The sequence below is a fragment of the Papio anubis genome, chromosome 9 (genome assembly GCF_008728515.1).
Source record: "Papio anubis isolate 15944 chromosome 9, Panubis1.0, whole genome shotgun sequence".
In the NCBI taxonomy this organism is placed as follows: Eukaryota; Metazoa; Chordata; class Mammalia; order Primates; family Cercopithecidae; genus Papio; species Papio anubis.
Window position 1 is genome coordinate 34,908,965 of NC_044984.1, and position 16,512 is coordinate 34,925,476.

At 38.7% G+C, this 16,512-nt stretch overlaps 1 protein-coding gene and 1 long non-coding RNA gene across 22 annotated transcripts in view; one reads left to right on the plus strand and one right to left on the minus strand.

The window, feature by feature from the left end:
* The window catches only part of LOC110740662, a 28,423-nt gene extending 27,219 nt beyond the window's left edge, over positions 1-1,204 (minus strand). The window contains exon 1 of the long non-coding RNA XR_002515611.2: positions 842-1,204. This is a non-coding gene — a long non-coding RNA (uncharacterized LOC110740662). The remainder of the gene's footprint in view (positions 1-841) is intronic.
* An 865-nt stretch (positions 1,205-2,069) lies between these two features.
* Positions 2,070-16,512, plus strand: part of LRRK2 (leucine rich repeat kinase 2) — a 145,856-nt gene continuing 131,413 nt past the window's right edge. For 11 of the 21 annotated variants that reach the window (XR_004175965.1, XR_004175966.1, XM_031650153.1 and 8 more), the window contains exons 1-5: positions 2,081-2,355; positions 2,625-2,710; positions 10,231-10,340; positions 13,521-13,609; positions 15,852-15,986. Coding sequence is in view for 19 of the 21 variants with exons in the window: in XM_031650153.1 (XP_031506013.1) it covers positions 2,205-2,355; positions 2,625-2,710; positions 10,231-10,340; positions 13,521-13,609; positions 15,852-15,986 (571 nt within the window). In the remaining 2 variants the exon portion in view is untranslated. 21 annotated transcript variants of the gene reach the window in all.

Genomic DNA, 16,512 nt, shown 5'->3' on the forward strand with positions numbered 1-16,512 from the left:
TCTTGGAATTTTAGTCAGTCAATTAAACATTTTTGAAACCTAAGAGAATACTTTACCTTAACACTGCAGTAGTTCATGGGAGAATGCTCCCAACAGATAATTCATATTTTCATACTGCCTACTCACAGTCTGGCCAATATAGAGTAGATAATAAATAGGCAATAGATGGATGAATGAATTGTGGAAATTGGAGACATCTTTTAATTTAGATTTATTTTGCTTTGGAAGGGAGGTAGGTTTTAATTTCTTGCAAGGTTGTAATTCAGTAGAATAGGAAGGGAGAAACTAATGCAGAGGAACAGAAGGAATGCATGAGATCGAGAATGCCTAGAAATATTTGAGACATTGATTAAGTCATCAGAAATGGAAACAAGTTTAGAAACAACTTAGAAAAGAATACACTGTAGGTCTGATAAATATTGTTAAGATTAGGATTTTTTTTTTTAAAATTATGGAAAATGTTATATAGACAGAATAGTAGAACAGACCACATGAACCCATCTCTTATTGTCTTCAACAATTTCCAGTTCAAAAGTTTTTATTGTTATCTCTGCCTCCACACATTTCATCTTTTCCTCCACCACTGGATGACTTTGAAACACATCCTAACCCTGCTACCATTTCAACTGTAAATATTTCAGTATGTCTCTGTAAAAACTAAAGACTCTACAACAACAAGACATAGACCTAATATCCAGGTTGAGTAGGAATTTGCTATCTTACTAATCTGATGAAAAAACAAAGTCTAGAGCATTTTTATTAAAGTGGTAGAGCATGAAGAACCATCTACCGGGTGTTAGAAGATTTGCCTGAGTTGAAGCCCTGGCTCTCAACTTCCCACCTGTGTGACTCCAGCAAAGCTCTTCACTTCTCAACTCCAAATCTCAATTTCCTCATTAGTGAAAGGATACATAGTAGTAGTTTTATCCATTTCAGACTTGTCATCAGGATTGAAGTAACAGATGTGAAAACAAATCTAAAATTGTGAAGTAGTAACTTCCAGTCCAATCCTCTTCTTCTTCCTTGAGGACAGACACATCAACTGAAGGATAGATCATCTTTGCCTAGCCTTGTTTACAATGTTCTTGCTAGGTTTCTCTTCCTAAAAACACATTACTTAGGTACTTAACAGAACAAACAAACAAAAAACGAAACCAAAAAACTTTGGGGTTACAGACACCCATACTCATAAGTAATTCTGAATGCCAAGAGAAGAGTATTTCGGTTTGCTTCTCTCACCTGTTCACCTTTCATTTCATGTACCCTGTCCTTTGTCTCAGTTCTAATAGCTCTGAGAGCTGATTACTTTTCGGGTGTCCCACGTATCAGAATCCTGCCTAGTGCAACTCAATTCCAAAAGTTAATTTAGTGGCCTTTTGGTGACCAGAGCTTACTCACAGGGAAACAATGTTTATCAGTCACAACAATAATAAAAAAGACAGTAGCGGGGCAAGTTTTGATGGCTAACCTCTCTCTCCATCCTTTAAGGGGAGAACTCTATAAAGAGAATGTTTTCCTAAAGGGGCCATCTGGGCGGTGTCCTCTTTTTCCCAGCGCCCTGATTTCTATTCTTAGATCTGGAGATAGGCGGCTTTCATTTTTCCTGCTGCCAGTTCCCAGACCTTCCCTGGGGCCGCAGGTCCCCGGCTGGCGGGTCGCGGAGGGTGGCCGGCCGGGCTGCGCACTGCTCGCCTCCGCTGCGGGGCTCCGGGCCTTGGGACTCGGCGGAGTCCGCTGAGTCAGTTTCTTCCTGCGCGACTCCCCGCTGCGCCGCCGCTGTGGTGGAATCTGGTCCCAGAAGGCGGCGTCCGCCCGGGGTCCAGTCTAGGCGTGCGTGGGGGCCAAGGGCACGGTCATCCCGGCCAGGCCCGGCTCCAGCAGCCCCACAACCGCCGCCGAAGTTCTGCGCGGCCCGTCGCCCCGGCGGAGCCTCTGGCAGGCCCCTGAACTGGTTTTTTGGGGCCTGGCTGGGGGAGGAGGAAGCCGAGCAGGAGGGCTCTGGAGAGGGAGGGCAACGCGGGGCGGGGAGCCACCGCCTTCCTCATAAACAGGCGGGCGTGGGCGCCGACGGGGCCCCCGGGGAGCCCTGGCTGAGGGCGGTGAGCTGAGCTAGATCCCGGGGAGCTGTGGCCGGCGCCCCTGCCGGTTCCCTGAGCAGCGGACGTTCGTGCTGGGAGGGCGGCGGGTTGAAAGCAGGGGCCACCATGGCTAGTGGCAGCTGTCAGGGGTGCGAGGAGGACGAGGAAACTCTGAAGAAGTTGATAGTCAGGCTGAACAATGTCCAGGAAGGTAAACAGATAGAAACGCTGGTCCAAATCCTGGAGGATCTGCTGGTGTTCACGTACTCCGAGCACGGTAATCACTTGCGAAGAAACTGTGCTTTTGTTTTTGCAAACTTTCGCCCCCTCCTCACATTTGCAAACTTTGTCCTCCTTCGCTGACGCTGCTCAAACCCGGACTCTTAAAGAGCCGTAAACTCCCATATCCTTTCCTTAGGGCGGAAAGGAGCTGAGAATTCCAGGAAGGTCTTCACCTTTTTGACTTTTCCCTTTTCAGACTTAAAAGGAAAGGGGGTGCTGTGGATTGTGACTTTGGCTTCTTTTCCCCACCCACTTGTTTTCCAGCCTCCAAGTTATTTCAAGGCAAAAATATCCATGTGCCTCTGTTGATCGTCTTGGACTCCTATATGAGAGTCGCGAGTGTGCAGCAGGTAAAGGCATTGTTTTCACTTTAACTCATTCGCCCTTCTGTTTGGAAGGAGACGTTTTACTGGCAGTGTTATATAGCCAGGAGTTCTTGGTTATTCTGGAAATTTGGCTTGAGGAACCTCCGACTGTGATTTTCAGATGGGGACATTGTTAAATATTTTGATCATGTAAAAAGGGATGAAGGGCCCCAGTATGTGTTCCCTGAATGTCTTTAAGTAGTAACTTTATAAAACCAACAGTATGGGTGGTGGTAGAAGGGGGATAAAAATGGGTTCGGGTTTAGTCCCGTTATTGGCAAGATGAATTAATTACTGTTTAGACCTGACTATTCCAGGAATCTTCCCAATGTAGAGCATGTCCTAGATGAGAGGATTATGAGTAGTTTGGAAAAGGGGAATAACTAATAGTGATAAAATGCCACTTTGTCACTGGCAAACTCTTGTAGAGTTCAGCATTTCTTAAAATTCAAAGACAGATTTCTAGCCTTTAGTTGTAGTATACCTTGTAGTATCTAAAGAAAGTCATGTCTTTTGAGACCCTCATAATTTACAACTGTTGTCATATAAAATGCATGTAAAACTGAAACTTTTACAATCTGTACCACAGGAAACCCAGAAATTTGCTAAATACCTTGGATTTTTTTTTTAAGGGGGGCTTTAAAATGGTAATTAAGAATGATTTACAGTCAAAACAAAATTATAGGCCAAAGTGATAACTTCCTTTGGAGTACTTAGAGATTTGGGGAACTGAAATCAGTTTTGTCATCTGCATGTTAACTCATGCAAAGAAAGAGAACTGGACTTTGAACTCCATGGAGGTGCAGTCAGAAAGCCAGTGTTTCTTAATACTTGAGAGGCTTGACAGAGGTAAGGCATTTCAATCTTTAAATTGGTGTGGGTCTATCTTTATCTTTATGCTTATCTCTGTATCTAGCTCTATCTAGTCTGGGTGAACCATCTAGCTTCTTTCATATGAGGACATTTATATCTGGAAGAAATATTTTAATTTGTTTTCAACTGTGAAATATTTTCCATCTGACTGTTATAGATTTTCACACCACTATCAAACCAAACCAAGAAAAGATGGAGGCATAATAAATGCTGTTCTTTTAAGACTCAAAGTCGGAATTTTGCCTGTGGAATATGAGTCACTCTTTGGGCAATGGCCTTTTGTGCTTCCTGCTCTGCACCCACGTCATCCCTTCTTGCCTCTGCTTTGGTGTTCAGAAGTGCCTGGTTCTGGCCACTTTCATTCTCTAGACTCTGTACTTCATAGAGTCACTTCTGCTTGATACCGCTCAGGACAGTCAGACCCTAGGTAGGCTTTGGTCTGCAAAGTCTAGATAAGGGAGTGCTAGACTTGAGAACCCAAGGGACTCTGGAACATACCACCTAATTCTTAATTTTAGAAATTGCTCAAGCCTGAGCATACTTGTCTGGAGTAGTTATGAGTGTGTCACTCAGTATTTCTGCCCAGAGGATACTGGAGGCAAAGTATGCTGGAAAATAAGAGTCTTTTTATAAGTAATTAATTACTTTTTTGGATGTATCATAGTTGTATATATTTTTGGGGTACATGTGATATTTGATACATGTATACAATGTGTAATGTTCAAATCAGGGTAACTGGACTATCCATCACCTTGAACATTTTTCTTTGTGTTGGCAACATTACAATTCCTTTCTTCTAGCTATTTTGAAATATGCAATAAATTCATAATTTCCCTACTGTACTATTAAATATGAACTTAATTGCTTCTATCTAATTATATTTTTGTACCCATTAACCACCTTCTCTTTATCCCTCCCCATCCTTTCATTCCCAGTCTCTGGTAACCACCATTCTACTCTCTCCCTCCATGAGATCCACCTTTTGGCTCCTACGTATAAGTGAGAATATGCAATATTTTATTTCTGTGCCTGGCTTATTAAATTTAACATAATGACCTCTATTCCCACCCATGCTGTTGCAAATGACAGAATTTCATTTTTTATGACTGAATAATATTCCATTGTGTATGTATGCCACATTTTCTTTTATTTTTAGTTAAGTAATTAATTTAGAGACAGGGTCTCACTCTGTTGCCCAGGCTGGAGAACAGTGGTGTGATCAAATCTCACTGCAAGCCTGAAATCTTGGGCTCAAGTAGTCGTCTTTCCACAGCTTCCCAGGTAGCTGGGAGTATAAGCATGTGCCACCATGCTCAGCTAATTTTTTTTTTCTTTTTTTACTTTTTGTAGAGATGGAGTCTTGCTATGTTGCCCAGGTTAGTTTCAAACTCCTGACCTCAAGCAATCCTCCTGCCTTGGCCTCCATATTTTCTTTATTAATCTGTTGATAGACATATAAGGTGATTCTGTATCTTAACTATTGTGAACAGTACTGCAATAAACATGGGAGTTGAGACATGTGTTTGATATACTGATGTTCTTTCTTTTGGATATATACCCAGCAATGAGATTGCTGGATCATATGAAAGTTCTGTTTTTAGTTTTTTAAGGGACCTCCATATTGTTTTTCATAATGGCTGTACTACTTTATGTTCCCATCAACAGTGTACCACCATTTCCCTTTTTCTACATCCTCACCGGCATTTGTTATTTTTTCTCTGTTTGATAATATAGCCATTCTGTCTGTGGTGAGATAATATCTCATTGTGGTTTTGATTTGCCTTTCCCTAAATATTAGTGATACTTAGGATTTTTTTTTTTTTCATGTATCTGTTAGCCATTTGTCTGTCTTCTTTTTTTTTTTTTTTTTTTTTTTGAGACGGAGTCTCGCTCTGTCGCCCAGACTGGAGTGCAGTGGCCGGATCTCAGCTCACTGCAAGCTCCGCCTCCCGGGTTTACGCTATTCTCCTGCCTCAGCCTCCCGAGTAGCTGGGACTACAGGCGCCAGCCACCTCTCCCGGCTAGTTTTTTGTATTTTGTAGTAGAGACGGGGTTTCACCGTGTTAGCCAGGATGGTCTCGATCTCCTGACCTCGTGATCCGCCCGTCTTGGCCTCCCAAAGTGCTAGGATTACAGGCTTGAGCCACCGTGCCCGGCCTGTCTGTCTTCTTTTGAGAAATGTCTATTTGGATCTTTTGTCCATTTAAAAATAAGATTTTTTTTTCCACTAATTGAGATTTTTGAGTTCCTTATGTATTCTGGTTGTTAATCTTTTGTTGAGTGGTTATTTTGCAAATATTTTCTCCCGTTCTTTATGTTGTCTTTTCACTTCGTTGATTATTTTCTTTGTTATGCAGAAGCTTTTAGCTTGATACAGTCACATTTGTCTATTTTTCTTTTGTTGTTGCCTGTGCTTTTGAGGTCCTACCCCAAAAATCATTGCACAGACCAATGTCCTGTAGCATTTCCCCAGTGTTTTCTTCTAGTAGTTGCACAGTTTCAGGTCTGAGATGTAAGTCTTTAATCCATTTTGAGTTGATTTGTGTATATGGTGAAAGCTGTGCATCTAGTTTCCTTCTCTGGCATAGCCAATATCCAGTTTTCCCAGCACTATTTATTAAAGAGACTGTCCTTTCTCATTGTAGGTCTTTGGCACCTTTGGAAATAGGTTGCCTATAAATGCATGGATTTTTATCTAGGTTCTCTATTCTGTTCTATTGATCTATGTGAGGAATAGTCTTTTGATTTGGTAATTTAATGCAATAGAATTATTAATTTCAGTACCATATGTGTATAAGTCTATAAAGGGCATTGCATATTACATGATTTGATTCTTACTGAAATCTCATTGCCCTCTCAGAAATCTTACCGGATGGTTTACTCTCATAGCTCAGTGAGAGTAAGCTACTAACTGAGGATCAAAGAGCTTGTGACAAACCTGAGACCCAAGTCTTCTCACACCTTCAAAATCTCTTTCCATCATACAATCTACTAGCTGCTGAATTCACAAGCTTTTTGTGCAAGCTTATAAAAAGCAAAATGGTTTGGTTTTTGCTTTGGCCATGCTAGGTACAATGACATCAATTTAAATTAGCATTGGTCTTACCAAGGGGATGTAGAAAGGGGTCTCCTACTGACATTTTAATACTCACTTGAAAGTAGTGTTTTTCCTTCAGATTTCTTTATATAATTAGTATAATTACTGTAAGTATCCTTTAATGTTTTATATGTTGAGTTAGCTGGAAGTGCCAAATTAAAAACTCTTAATGGCCGGGCGCGGTGGCTCAAGCCTGTAATCCCAGTACTTTGGGAGGCCGAGACGGGCGGATCACGAGGTCAGGAAATCGAGACCATCCTGGCTAACACGTGAAACCCGTCTCTACTACAAAATAACAAAAAAACTAGCCGGCGCAGGTGGCGTGGCTTCTGTATCCCAGCTACTCGAGGCTGAGCAGGAGAATGGCGTGAACCCGGGAGGCAGAGCTTGCAGTGAGCTGAGATCTGGCCACTGCACTCCAGCCTGGGCGACAGAGCGAGACTCCATCTCAAAAACAAACAAACAAACAAACAAACAAACAAAAAAAAACTCTTAATGATGAATTTAAGGTATTAAGGTAAATTACTCCTTCATTTAATTTAATTGTAATTCTTAATTACTATTTAAAATAAAGATTAAGGTTTGTTTCTAGATGCCATTTAACATGATATTCCGGGCTGTCAGTTTTATTTTCGAAGTTTATTTCATATTTTATTAATGCTTCTTCATAAATGACAGTCTTTAGAAAATTGGTAGTTAAGCTGCTTTATATTTTTCTTTTCCTGCCCATCGTTTCACTGTGCTCCTAAATTTTACATCTCTTTATTCTCACAGTTTCAACCTTTGAAGAAGGGGAGCAAAATAAATGAAAGTGGCTAAAAATTTTTCTTTAACCCCTAGACTCTTTCCTGTTGTGCCTTAATTACATGCTTGAGTTTTTAGAATAATTATAATAAAGTAAAACTACCAATTTAATTGTATTGTAACCATGCAGGATGGGAAATTTCTCTCTCTGAAAGATAAGCTTTTAATTGAATAGATTAATGGATCAATTGTTACCTCTGCTTTGCTGCCAGAGATTCTGTTTCATCACAGAAGTTCCATGTAGTACTGGAGAGCTCAGTTGCCTGAATCTTTTTGCAAAGCATTTACTTATACTGTTGCTTCACCAACCAAAACAAAACAGGTTTTTTCCTTGAGTCAGCTTTGTAGGTATAGGGATGAGTTTGGCATCCTATGTGATTTTTTTCACCACCAGAAGCTGTTCAGAATGTTATTTTCTTAAATACTTCGGAAAAAAGTCTTGATGTATTTTATGAAAACACAAAAATAGTTGGTTTCTATGACAGCTGGATTGTCAATGTCTGTTCAGCTTACGTGGAGGAGGATGTCCTACTTAAGTAGTATAGGTAGAAATAGCTGTCAGAAATTGCTGCCTTGGAAAGCAATTTGAAATTATGTAAAAGGAAGTAATGACGAAATAAAGCAATTTCTGTCTAATCTGGGAAAGATCCAAAAGTAATATTGTAAAGAGATCTTGAGTAATCATTTTTATCTTCCTAAAATAACCCTTGTTTACTCCTGTAAACAGGTAAGAAACTTGTGCCATTATTCCTTATTGGATGCATATAGATTTCTCACCTTGTCATTCAACTCCTTGCAATGTTCAACTTTACTTATGCATCCAGCCTTATCCCAAAATAGTCTCTTTCCTGTAGCGGCTTCCTTATTATGTAGCAGCCTACTCTCCTCACCACTCAACAGTTCTTATACAATCTGGCTCAAGCTCTCCCTCTTCATATTATATTCTCTGGGTAATTTCAACTCACACTGAATCTTACTTTCAGTATTTCTATTGTATTGGTATTTATTACACATCACACTTAGGTACTTTTCCATAAGTCTCTAGAGGGTGGTGTGTGTGTGTGTGTGTGTGTATATATATATATATAAATGCACTTTCTCTTTTTTTTTTTTGACCATGTCAAGTATAGTTCTATAGTATAATAGAATTGGAGATCCTTTATATTTAGAGAGGAGTCTACAATAGGAGGAGTAGGTTAATTTTAATCTGTGGTTTGAAATCAGGACTTTCAATTTTTTTTTCAGAGGTAAAGAGCAACTTAGGCAAGTTGGCATCTTGTAAACAGACTGAGTGAAGATATACTTAAAATGCATCCATAATTTCATATTTTATTTCGAAATGTGAAAGAGCCTACTAGGGGTGTCTGTATCTCTACACCTTATCAATTCATTCTAGAGAAATCTAGAGGGAGCCATTGAGGAGTTCTACCTCCTGTCTATGTTATAGAGCCCTTTCTCTTTTTCTCCTATCAGATGTAGAGTCAATTGCTAAAAATGCCACGTTTCTTGCCTCTATTATTCTGGCTTCATTAATTGGGGAGCAGCCATTCTGATAACTTACATTTTGCTACTAAAATTTTCAACTTGCCCTAATCCTTCATTTTAAGCCACTTCATTTTTTCCTGTAATTAAAAATTTAAATATGTGGAGGAAATTCTGTCAGGTAGCTATTACTTAAAACCTACTAAGGGCCAGGTGCGGAGGCTCACGCCTGTAATCCCAGCACTTTGAGAGGCCACGTCAGGAGGCTTGAGCCAAGGAGCCTGAGACCAGCCTGAGCAATATAGAGAGAGACCTGTCTTCACAAAAATGTTTTAAAAATTAGCTGGGTGTGGTGGCACATACCTGTAGTCCCAGCTACTTGGGAGGCTGAAGGGGGTGGATCACCTGATGCCGTGAGTTCTAGGCTGCAGTGATCGGTGATTGCGCCGTTGCACTCCAGCCTGGGTGACAGAGTGAGACCCTATCTCAAAAACAAATCAAAACCAAAAAAAAAAAAACAAAAAAAAAAAAAACAAGAAAAGAAACGTACTAAGGATCCAGTATAGCCGTTCTTGCACTTAATAATCTTGGTACAACCTCTAAAACTATTTTTTGTAGTTTATTTTATTTTGCCTTATTTAGACAATAGGCATGTCTATGTTCTTCAAAATTTAGAAATTATATATTTATGTGTGTGTGTGTGTGTGTGTGTATATATATATATATATTTTTGGAAACGGAGTCCTGCTCTGTCCTCCAGGGTAGAGTGCAGTGGCGCAATCTCGGCTCACTGCAACCTCTGCCTCCTGGGTTCAAGCGATTCTCCTGCCTCAGCCTCCCGAGTAGCTGAGGTTAGAGACACTCACCACCATGCCTGGCTAATTTTTGTGTTTTTAGTAGAGACGGGATTTCACCCTCTGCCATGCTGGTCTCTAACTACTGACCTCGTGATCCACCCGCCTCCGCCTCTCAAAGTGCTGGGATTACGGGCGTGAGCCACTGTGCCCAGCCGAAATGTTATATTTTTTGTATGTCTTTCTGGTCTGATTTTTGGAGAAAGGTGTATCCTAAAGATATGGCTTGCTTTTGTTTCTTGGTAAGCATTTTAGGGTATCATTTTGTTTTATAACAATTATTTACAAGTGAGATAAGCATATATTCCACTAAGACTGAAGAGATTCATGTTTGACTCAGTATGTTCTATTAACATTCTTTAAAACACGTGAATATATGTCTTTCTTGTTTTCAGGTGGGTTGGTCACTTCTGTGCAAATTAATAGAAATCTGTCCGGGTACAATGCAAAGCTTAATGGGACCCCAGGATGTTGGAAATGATTGGGAAGTCCTTGGTGTTCACCAGTAAGTATGATAGATATGTAAAAATAAACTGCCTTGAGTATTTATCTATACACATAAAAACCTTCCCTTGATACACTGAATTTGCAATCCAAGGCTACTCTTGTGAAATTCTTTGAAATACAGATATTTTTCCTTGAGTCAATGATTTACATTTATAGAGAGCTTTAAACTCAGAAGTTTGATTTAGAAAGCAAACATTTAAGGTAACATATCAGGAGTTATTTTAATAATATAATCATATAATTATAAAACTGGTTAACTTGTAGATTTTTGATGAGTACTTTTGCATTCAAACCATGAAGAGATTTTGCCCTTTAATAATAGAACTGATACAAACCACTAATTCTTAAAAAAATGGGAACTGAGAAAAGTTAGTTCTGTAAGTAGTAATTTGAAAGTTGATGTTCTGTCTTTAAATGGTACATTTATATATATTCATATATATACACAGTAAGTTTAAACTACGGCTTTCAAAAAGAGTAAGAAAGAGGTAATTACCTTTCAGCACATCTGCAGCCAAATCTTGATGACAATTTTACCAGCTATGTTTTTGCAGTTTGCAGCATAATGACTTCTTAAATGAGACTACTTCCTTAGCCACAATTAATTAAGAAAACCTTTTCTGAAGAAGAATGTGTTTTCAGGAAAATACATTATTTCTTGACAGTTAAAAAATATCTTCTCAGCTACTCGGGAAGCTGAGGCAGGAGAATCACTTGAACCTGGGAGGCGGAGGTTGCAGTGAGCCGAGATTGCAGCACTGCTCTCCAGCCTGGGTGACAGAGTGAGACTCTATCTCAAAAACAAACAAACAAACAAACAAACCTTCTGTCATTAACTTTAAATCTTTTTTATACGTAATGTGACTTTTCTTTACCACAGAAAAGGAAGTTGTGAATATTTTTGGCTTACAATGGTATACAGTTTATGAAAATTTAATTTTTGAAAAATTTTTAGTTGTTTATATTGGTGATCAGTATCAAGTACTGCTACAAATTTAGACAAATTAGAGCTATATGTTTGGCCGTAAGTGAACATATCTGTGCTTATACATTTTCCCCTCTTTGACAAATGTGTTGCTCTTCTTGTTTTCAGTACATAAAGGGTGTGTTTGGAAAAGCATATTTACAATTAATTGGAGTTCTCATCTTCAATCTAATCTTTGTAATTCTATGTTTCAGTTCTAAAGTATACAGCTTTTGATGAGGAATTACTCAGAATATACCAGTAATTAGCAATTGTAACTTTTAAGTGTCCCTTGGTTTGGTTGAGAATTTCCAAGATGTCCAAAGATGAGCCAGTCTATAACCTCAGGGAGTGTTTGGGAAACTCATCTAGTCATATTCCTGTTCAAACCAGCTGTTCAAATTAAATTACATAAATGTTTATATAGGAAATTTGTTCACTCACTCACTTACTCATTCACTCACTTTGTTCATCCAGTCATTCATCTTCCATTCATCAAATGTTTTTTAAGCCCCTCCTCTAGGCCAGAAACAATGCAGTTGTGAAGAAGATAGACACACTGCTCTCTCCAGTGGAGTGTATTAGGTCACTCCCGGCAAAAAATGATTGCAAAACAGATTTCTGTTTTTTCAAGGCCTTTTCTCTCCAAAGACTTACCAGTTCTGAAGAAAAATTTCTTCCGTGGTGGTAAAGTCAGGAAGAGTGGGAATGGTACAGGGAGAGGTAGGGGCAGGGTGATTAGGAGGAAGACTGGCAGGAGAAATTGAAGCATCTACTTCATCCAGTTCCTCCACCAAATGATTTGGTAAATGTTTTGAATACGCATGTGCCTGATGCCAAAGGCCAGCCCGCCCTTCCCAAGACCACAAACAATGCAGAGAATAGACTAGAGATTATATTTTGGGATTAATAATATAGGGATTAAAATCTCATGAATTTGAACTCAACATTATTGATATCTTAAGTTCACTTTTTGAGATTTGAGTCTTGGCTCTATTGCCAGGCTGAGGCAGGGCCTGATCTCGCTGCATTGTAATCCCTCTGGCTTCCTGCAGTCCAAGTGATTCTCCTGCCTCAGTCTCCCGAGTAGCTGGGACTACAGGAGTGCACCACCATACCCAGCTAATTTTTGTATTTTTAGTAGAGACAGGGCTTCATCATGTTGGCCAGGATGGTCTCGATCTATTGACCTCATGATCCCCCCGCCTTGGCCTCCCAAAGTGCTGAGATTACAAGTGTGAGCCAGTGCTACTGACCCACTTTTTAATATATTATTAATTTCTCTTTTGAAAACAGTAGCAATCAATAATTTAAATATTGAAATGAATTCTTAATTTATATACACAAACTAACATCTTTATTATATCTCTCTATATTTTAATATATCAACATGTCTAAGATAAATTATAAATTTATATCATATGTAAAAATGGGTTTGCTCTCAATGTATATAAGACTTCATGATATTTTGAACATGGAGTTGGGTGAAAATAGTGAATCTGAATTTTTGAATTTGAATATTTATTGGAAAATAAGTAGCGCTTTTACCTTTTTAAATGAGACACATAATAGTTCCCTGTTGATTTTTTTTTTTTTTTAACTTTATTAAAGTAGAGTTGACAATTAGAAATTGTTTATATTTAAGGTATATAGTTGATGATTTGATATATGTGTGCATTGTGAAATATTACCACAATCAAGCTAATTAGCATTCCCTGTTAGTTTTTATAAGCCTGGTTCAGGTTTGTAGAAAGAAACAAACACACATGGCCAGGCACGGTGGCTCATACCTATAATCCCAGACTTTGGGAGGCCGAGACAGGAGGATCACTTGAGCCCAGAGGTTTAGACCAGCCTAGGCAACATAGTGAACTCTGTCTGTCCAAAAAAGAATGAAAAAATTAACCTGGTGTGGTGGTGTGTTCCTGTATCCCTAGCAACTCAGGAGGCTGAGGCAGGAGTATTGCTTACTTGAGCCCGGGAGTTTGAGGTTTCAGTGAGCTGTGATTGATTGCACCATTGCTTTCCAGCCTGGGTGACACAGCAAGACCTTGTCTCCAAAAGCAGACAACAGACAACAAAAACACATGAGCTTCACTATAGGGAATTAAATACAATGAGAGTAATAAAAAATAGGTGAGCAAAAAAATCTAAATAAGCAAATTTCTGAGTATGATATTTCATTCTTATCTTGATTTCTGTTTTTAACTCCAGATTGATTCTTAAAATGCTAACAGTTCATAATGCCAGTGTAAACTTGTCAATGATTGGACTGAAGACCTTAGATCTCCTCCTAACTTCAGGTAATACATGTATATGTTTTCCCTGTTGATTCAGTTTAAAAAAAATTGATGCCATTAACTTAATTTTTTTTTTTTTTTTTTTTTAAAGATCAGGATTAGGGTAGCTTGATTTAAATGTCCTAAAATTGCATCTTTTTTTAGACCTGGTGATGTGACAGCCACAATGTAATCTAAATATCAGTTATTTCCAAAATTCTTTCTGTTTCCATCTTTTCTCCTTATCTCTTTTATCTATACTTTGCCTCTCAAAAAATCTCATTCAATACCTTGGTTTTAAACATTACCTTATATATTGTCCCCAAATCTCTGTTTGTAGCCTGATGTTTGCTCCCAAAATCTGGACCCACATCTCATATTCTCCCTAGGTTAGCGGTCATTGATGCCCTTGCATTATTACTTCTTTCTCCATATATATCTTTAATATATTTTCTATAATGTATGTTCTGGAGTATGCCATAATAGTTACATTTTGAAAATACATAACATTACTTCTTGAGTATTTGCTAGATGCCAGGCTTCACAAGTAATATGCTTCACATTCTTTTAAACACCTAAACCTGAAAACACCCCTCGTGATAGGGATTTTATCTCAGTTTTCTAAGTGAGAAACACTGAAATGCAGAGAAGTTGCTTCAGCCACTAAGTGGTAGAAACAGGGTCTGATTCTCCATGTCAGGTTCCTTCCCTGAGAAAACTTTGGCCTGGAAAATAACGGACCTGAAAACAAAAAATCTTGAAATGATGCAACAGTTGTGGGCATTGCTGTGCTGGACACTGGCTATTATATAAGGTTCTTAGAAGAAAGGCTGCTCACAGGGAGCTAATCTTGTAGGGCTGGGAGGAGTTTCCTTCCATGTAGGGGAGGGCTTTTTAGGTTGAGAGAAGTATGGGTGCACAGGCCTGGGAGAATAGCATAAGAAAGGCTGGACATGTGATTGGGAAGGTTTGAAATGTACTCATCAGTCCCCATCAGTCCCCATCAGTCCTGCTAAGAGATGAAGACCTTGCTGGAGAAAGAGGAAGATGAGAGTATGAGGGAAAAACAAGAAAGTACTCAGCATTTCACCACCGCTTTTTATGACCATATTGTATGGAATGCACTAACAGTCTTAACCATGATTTAATTTAACCTCATCCTTGGGAGGTATTTTTTTTTGTTTTTGTTTTTTTGAGGGTATTCATTCTTCATTTGGCAATGGACAGGAAGATGAGGGTTTATTAATCTGAAAAATCTCTCAACACTGGAATATATTAAAGTTAGCCTCATACAGTACTACCATTCCTATTCCAGTATTATTGTTTTTATTGACAGAATAGATGCTCTTTGTGTTATGTTTTGGATTATGATAGGAGATGTTTGATATAGTAAAAGGCAAGAGTATGACAAGCAGTTAGTCCAAGTACAAAGAAGTAACAAAGAAAATGTTTAGTGAGGAACAGAGTTTAGCATATTTGGAGTGAAGACAATGTGCAGAGGGATGAGGGGCTGATGAGATACATGTACTATAGTCAGTTGTGTGAAGGGTCTTGTTTTTTCATACTAAGGAGTATGAGAAGATCTTAGAAGATTCCAGCAAGGGATTTGCAAGACCACAATTGTGTTTTAGAAATATAATGCAGGCAATAAACTAGTTGGGTAGAAATTGGGGCCTGTAGAGCAATTAAGCATCTGTTTTTGCATTCTAGATGAGAATGCAAAACACAATAGGAATGAAGGTGCCTTGTTCAAAAGGCATTTTGTTCAGAAGGAATCTTCAAGATGTGTAGGAGATATACTTAAAGGACTTGGTAACGAATTGATTTGTTGTTTGGATAGAGAATGAGAAGAGAAAGGATGGTGGAAAAAGAAGATGACGCAGGAGTTTCTCTTGGGTAGCTATTGGATTATGGTATCATTGATGAAGACAGGGAACAGGAGTAGACCAGGTTTGGGGTACCTGTAGAATATTCAGATGTCGTCTAAGAGGCATAAGAATGTATTTCAGGTGTTTGGGGCAAGTTATCTAGGGTAGAAGTACTGATTGGGACTCATGAAATTGTAATAAAGTGAACTGGGAATTTATCTCATTTATAAAGATCTAGAGCTTGATAAGTCTAACATCTAGGGCAGTTAAGTGGTTTGTCAATAAACAAACAAAAAAAATCGTGAGTCTACAAACCATTCACAGTCTTCATGTAAAAATTAACACATTAAATGTTAAAGCAGATCTTTACTCAGAGCATATTATTCTCTTCAAAATAGGTAAAATCACCTTACTGATATTGGATGAAGAAAGTGATATTTTCATGTTAATTTTTGATGCCATGCACTCATTTCCAGCCAGTGATGAAATCCAGAAACTTGGATGCAAAGCTTTACATGTGCTGTTTGAGAGAGGTATTTTAAAATGTCAAATTCCTTAAAGTATATATAAGAAAAAAAGGCTTATACTGGGAAAAGTAGAACACAGTTATAAGAAGAAGAAGGTTTCTAAAATCCTACTATTAAGAAGGGGGAGTTGTCTGTCAAGGGTGAGGAATGGGGTTAATTCAGCAGTATTGCTTGTTTTGGTGGCGTGAATTTCATTCATGGGTTATAAATCATGCCACTGGAGTAGACTTTCTTCAGTTGCATAACAAGGCGTAAGGTTTACTTTGAAAACTGGATGTGTGGGTGTTATGAAAGAAAAAATACAACTGAAGCCAAGCATAGGTTACATCGGGATTATGATGTTGAGTCATCATCAGAAGTCTTAGAAATTGATAAAGACTCTGCATAAAGAGCCAGGAGGTTTACAAAGTGTCCCTCAGGAAAAAGACTAATACACATTTCATAGCCTGACCCTGAGATTGGTAACTGAGATTGTCATGTAATTTTAGAGTTGGTTGGAGTCCTTGTTTAGTCTTTCCATTGACCTGAGGAG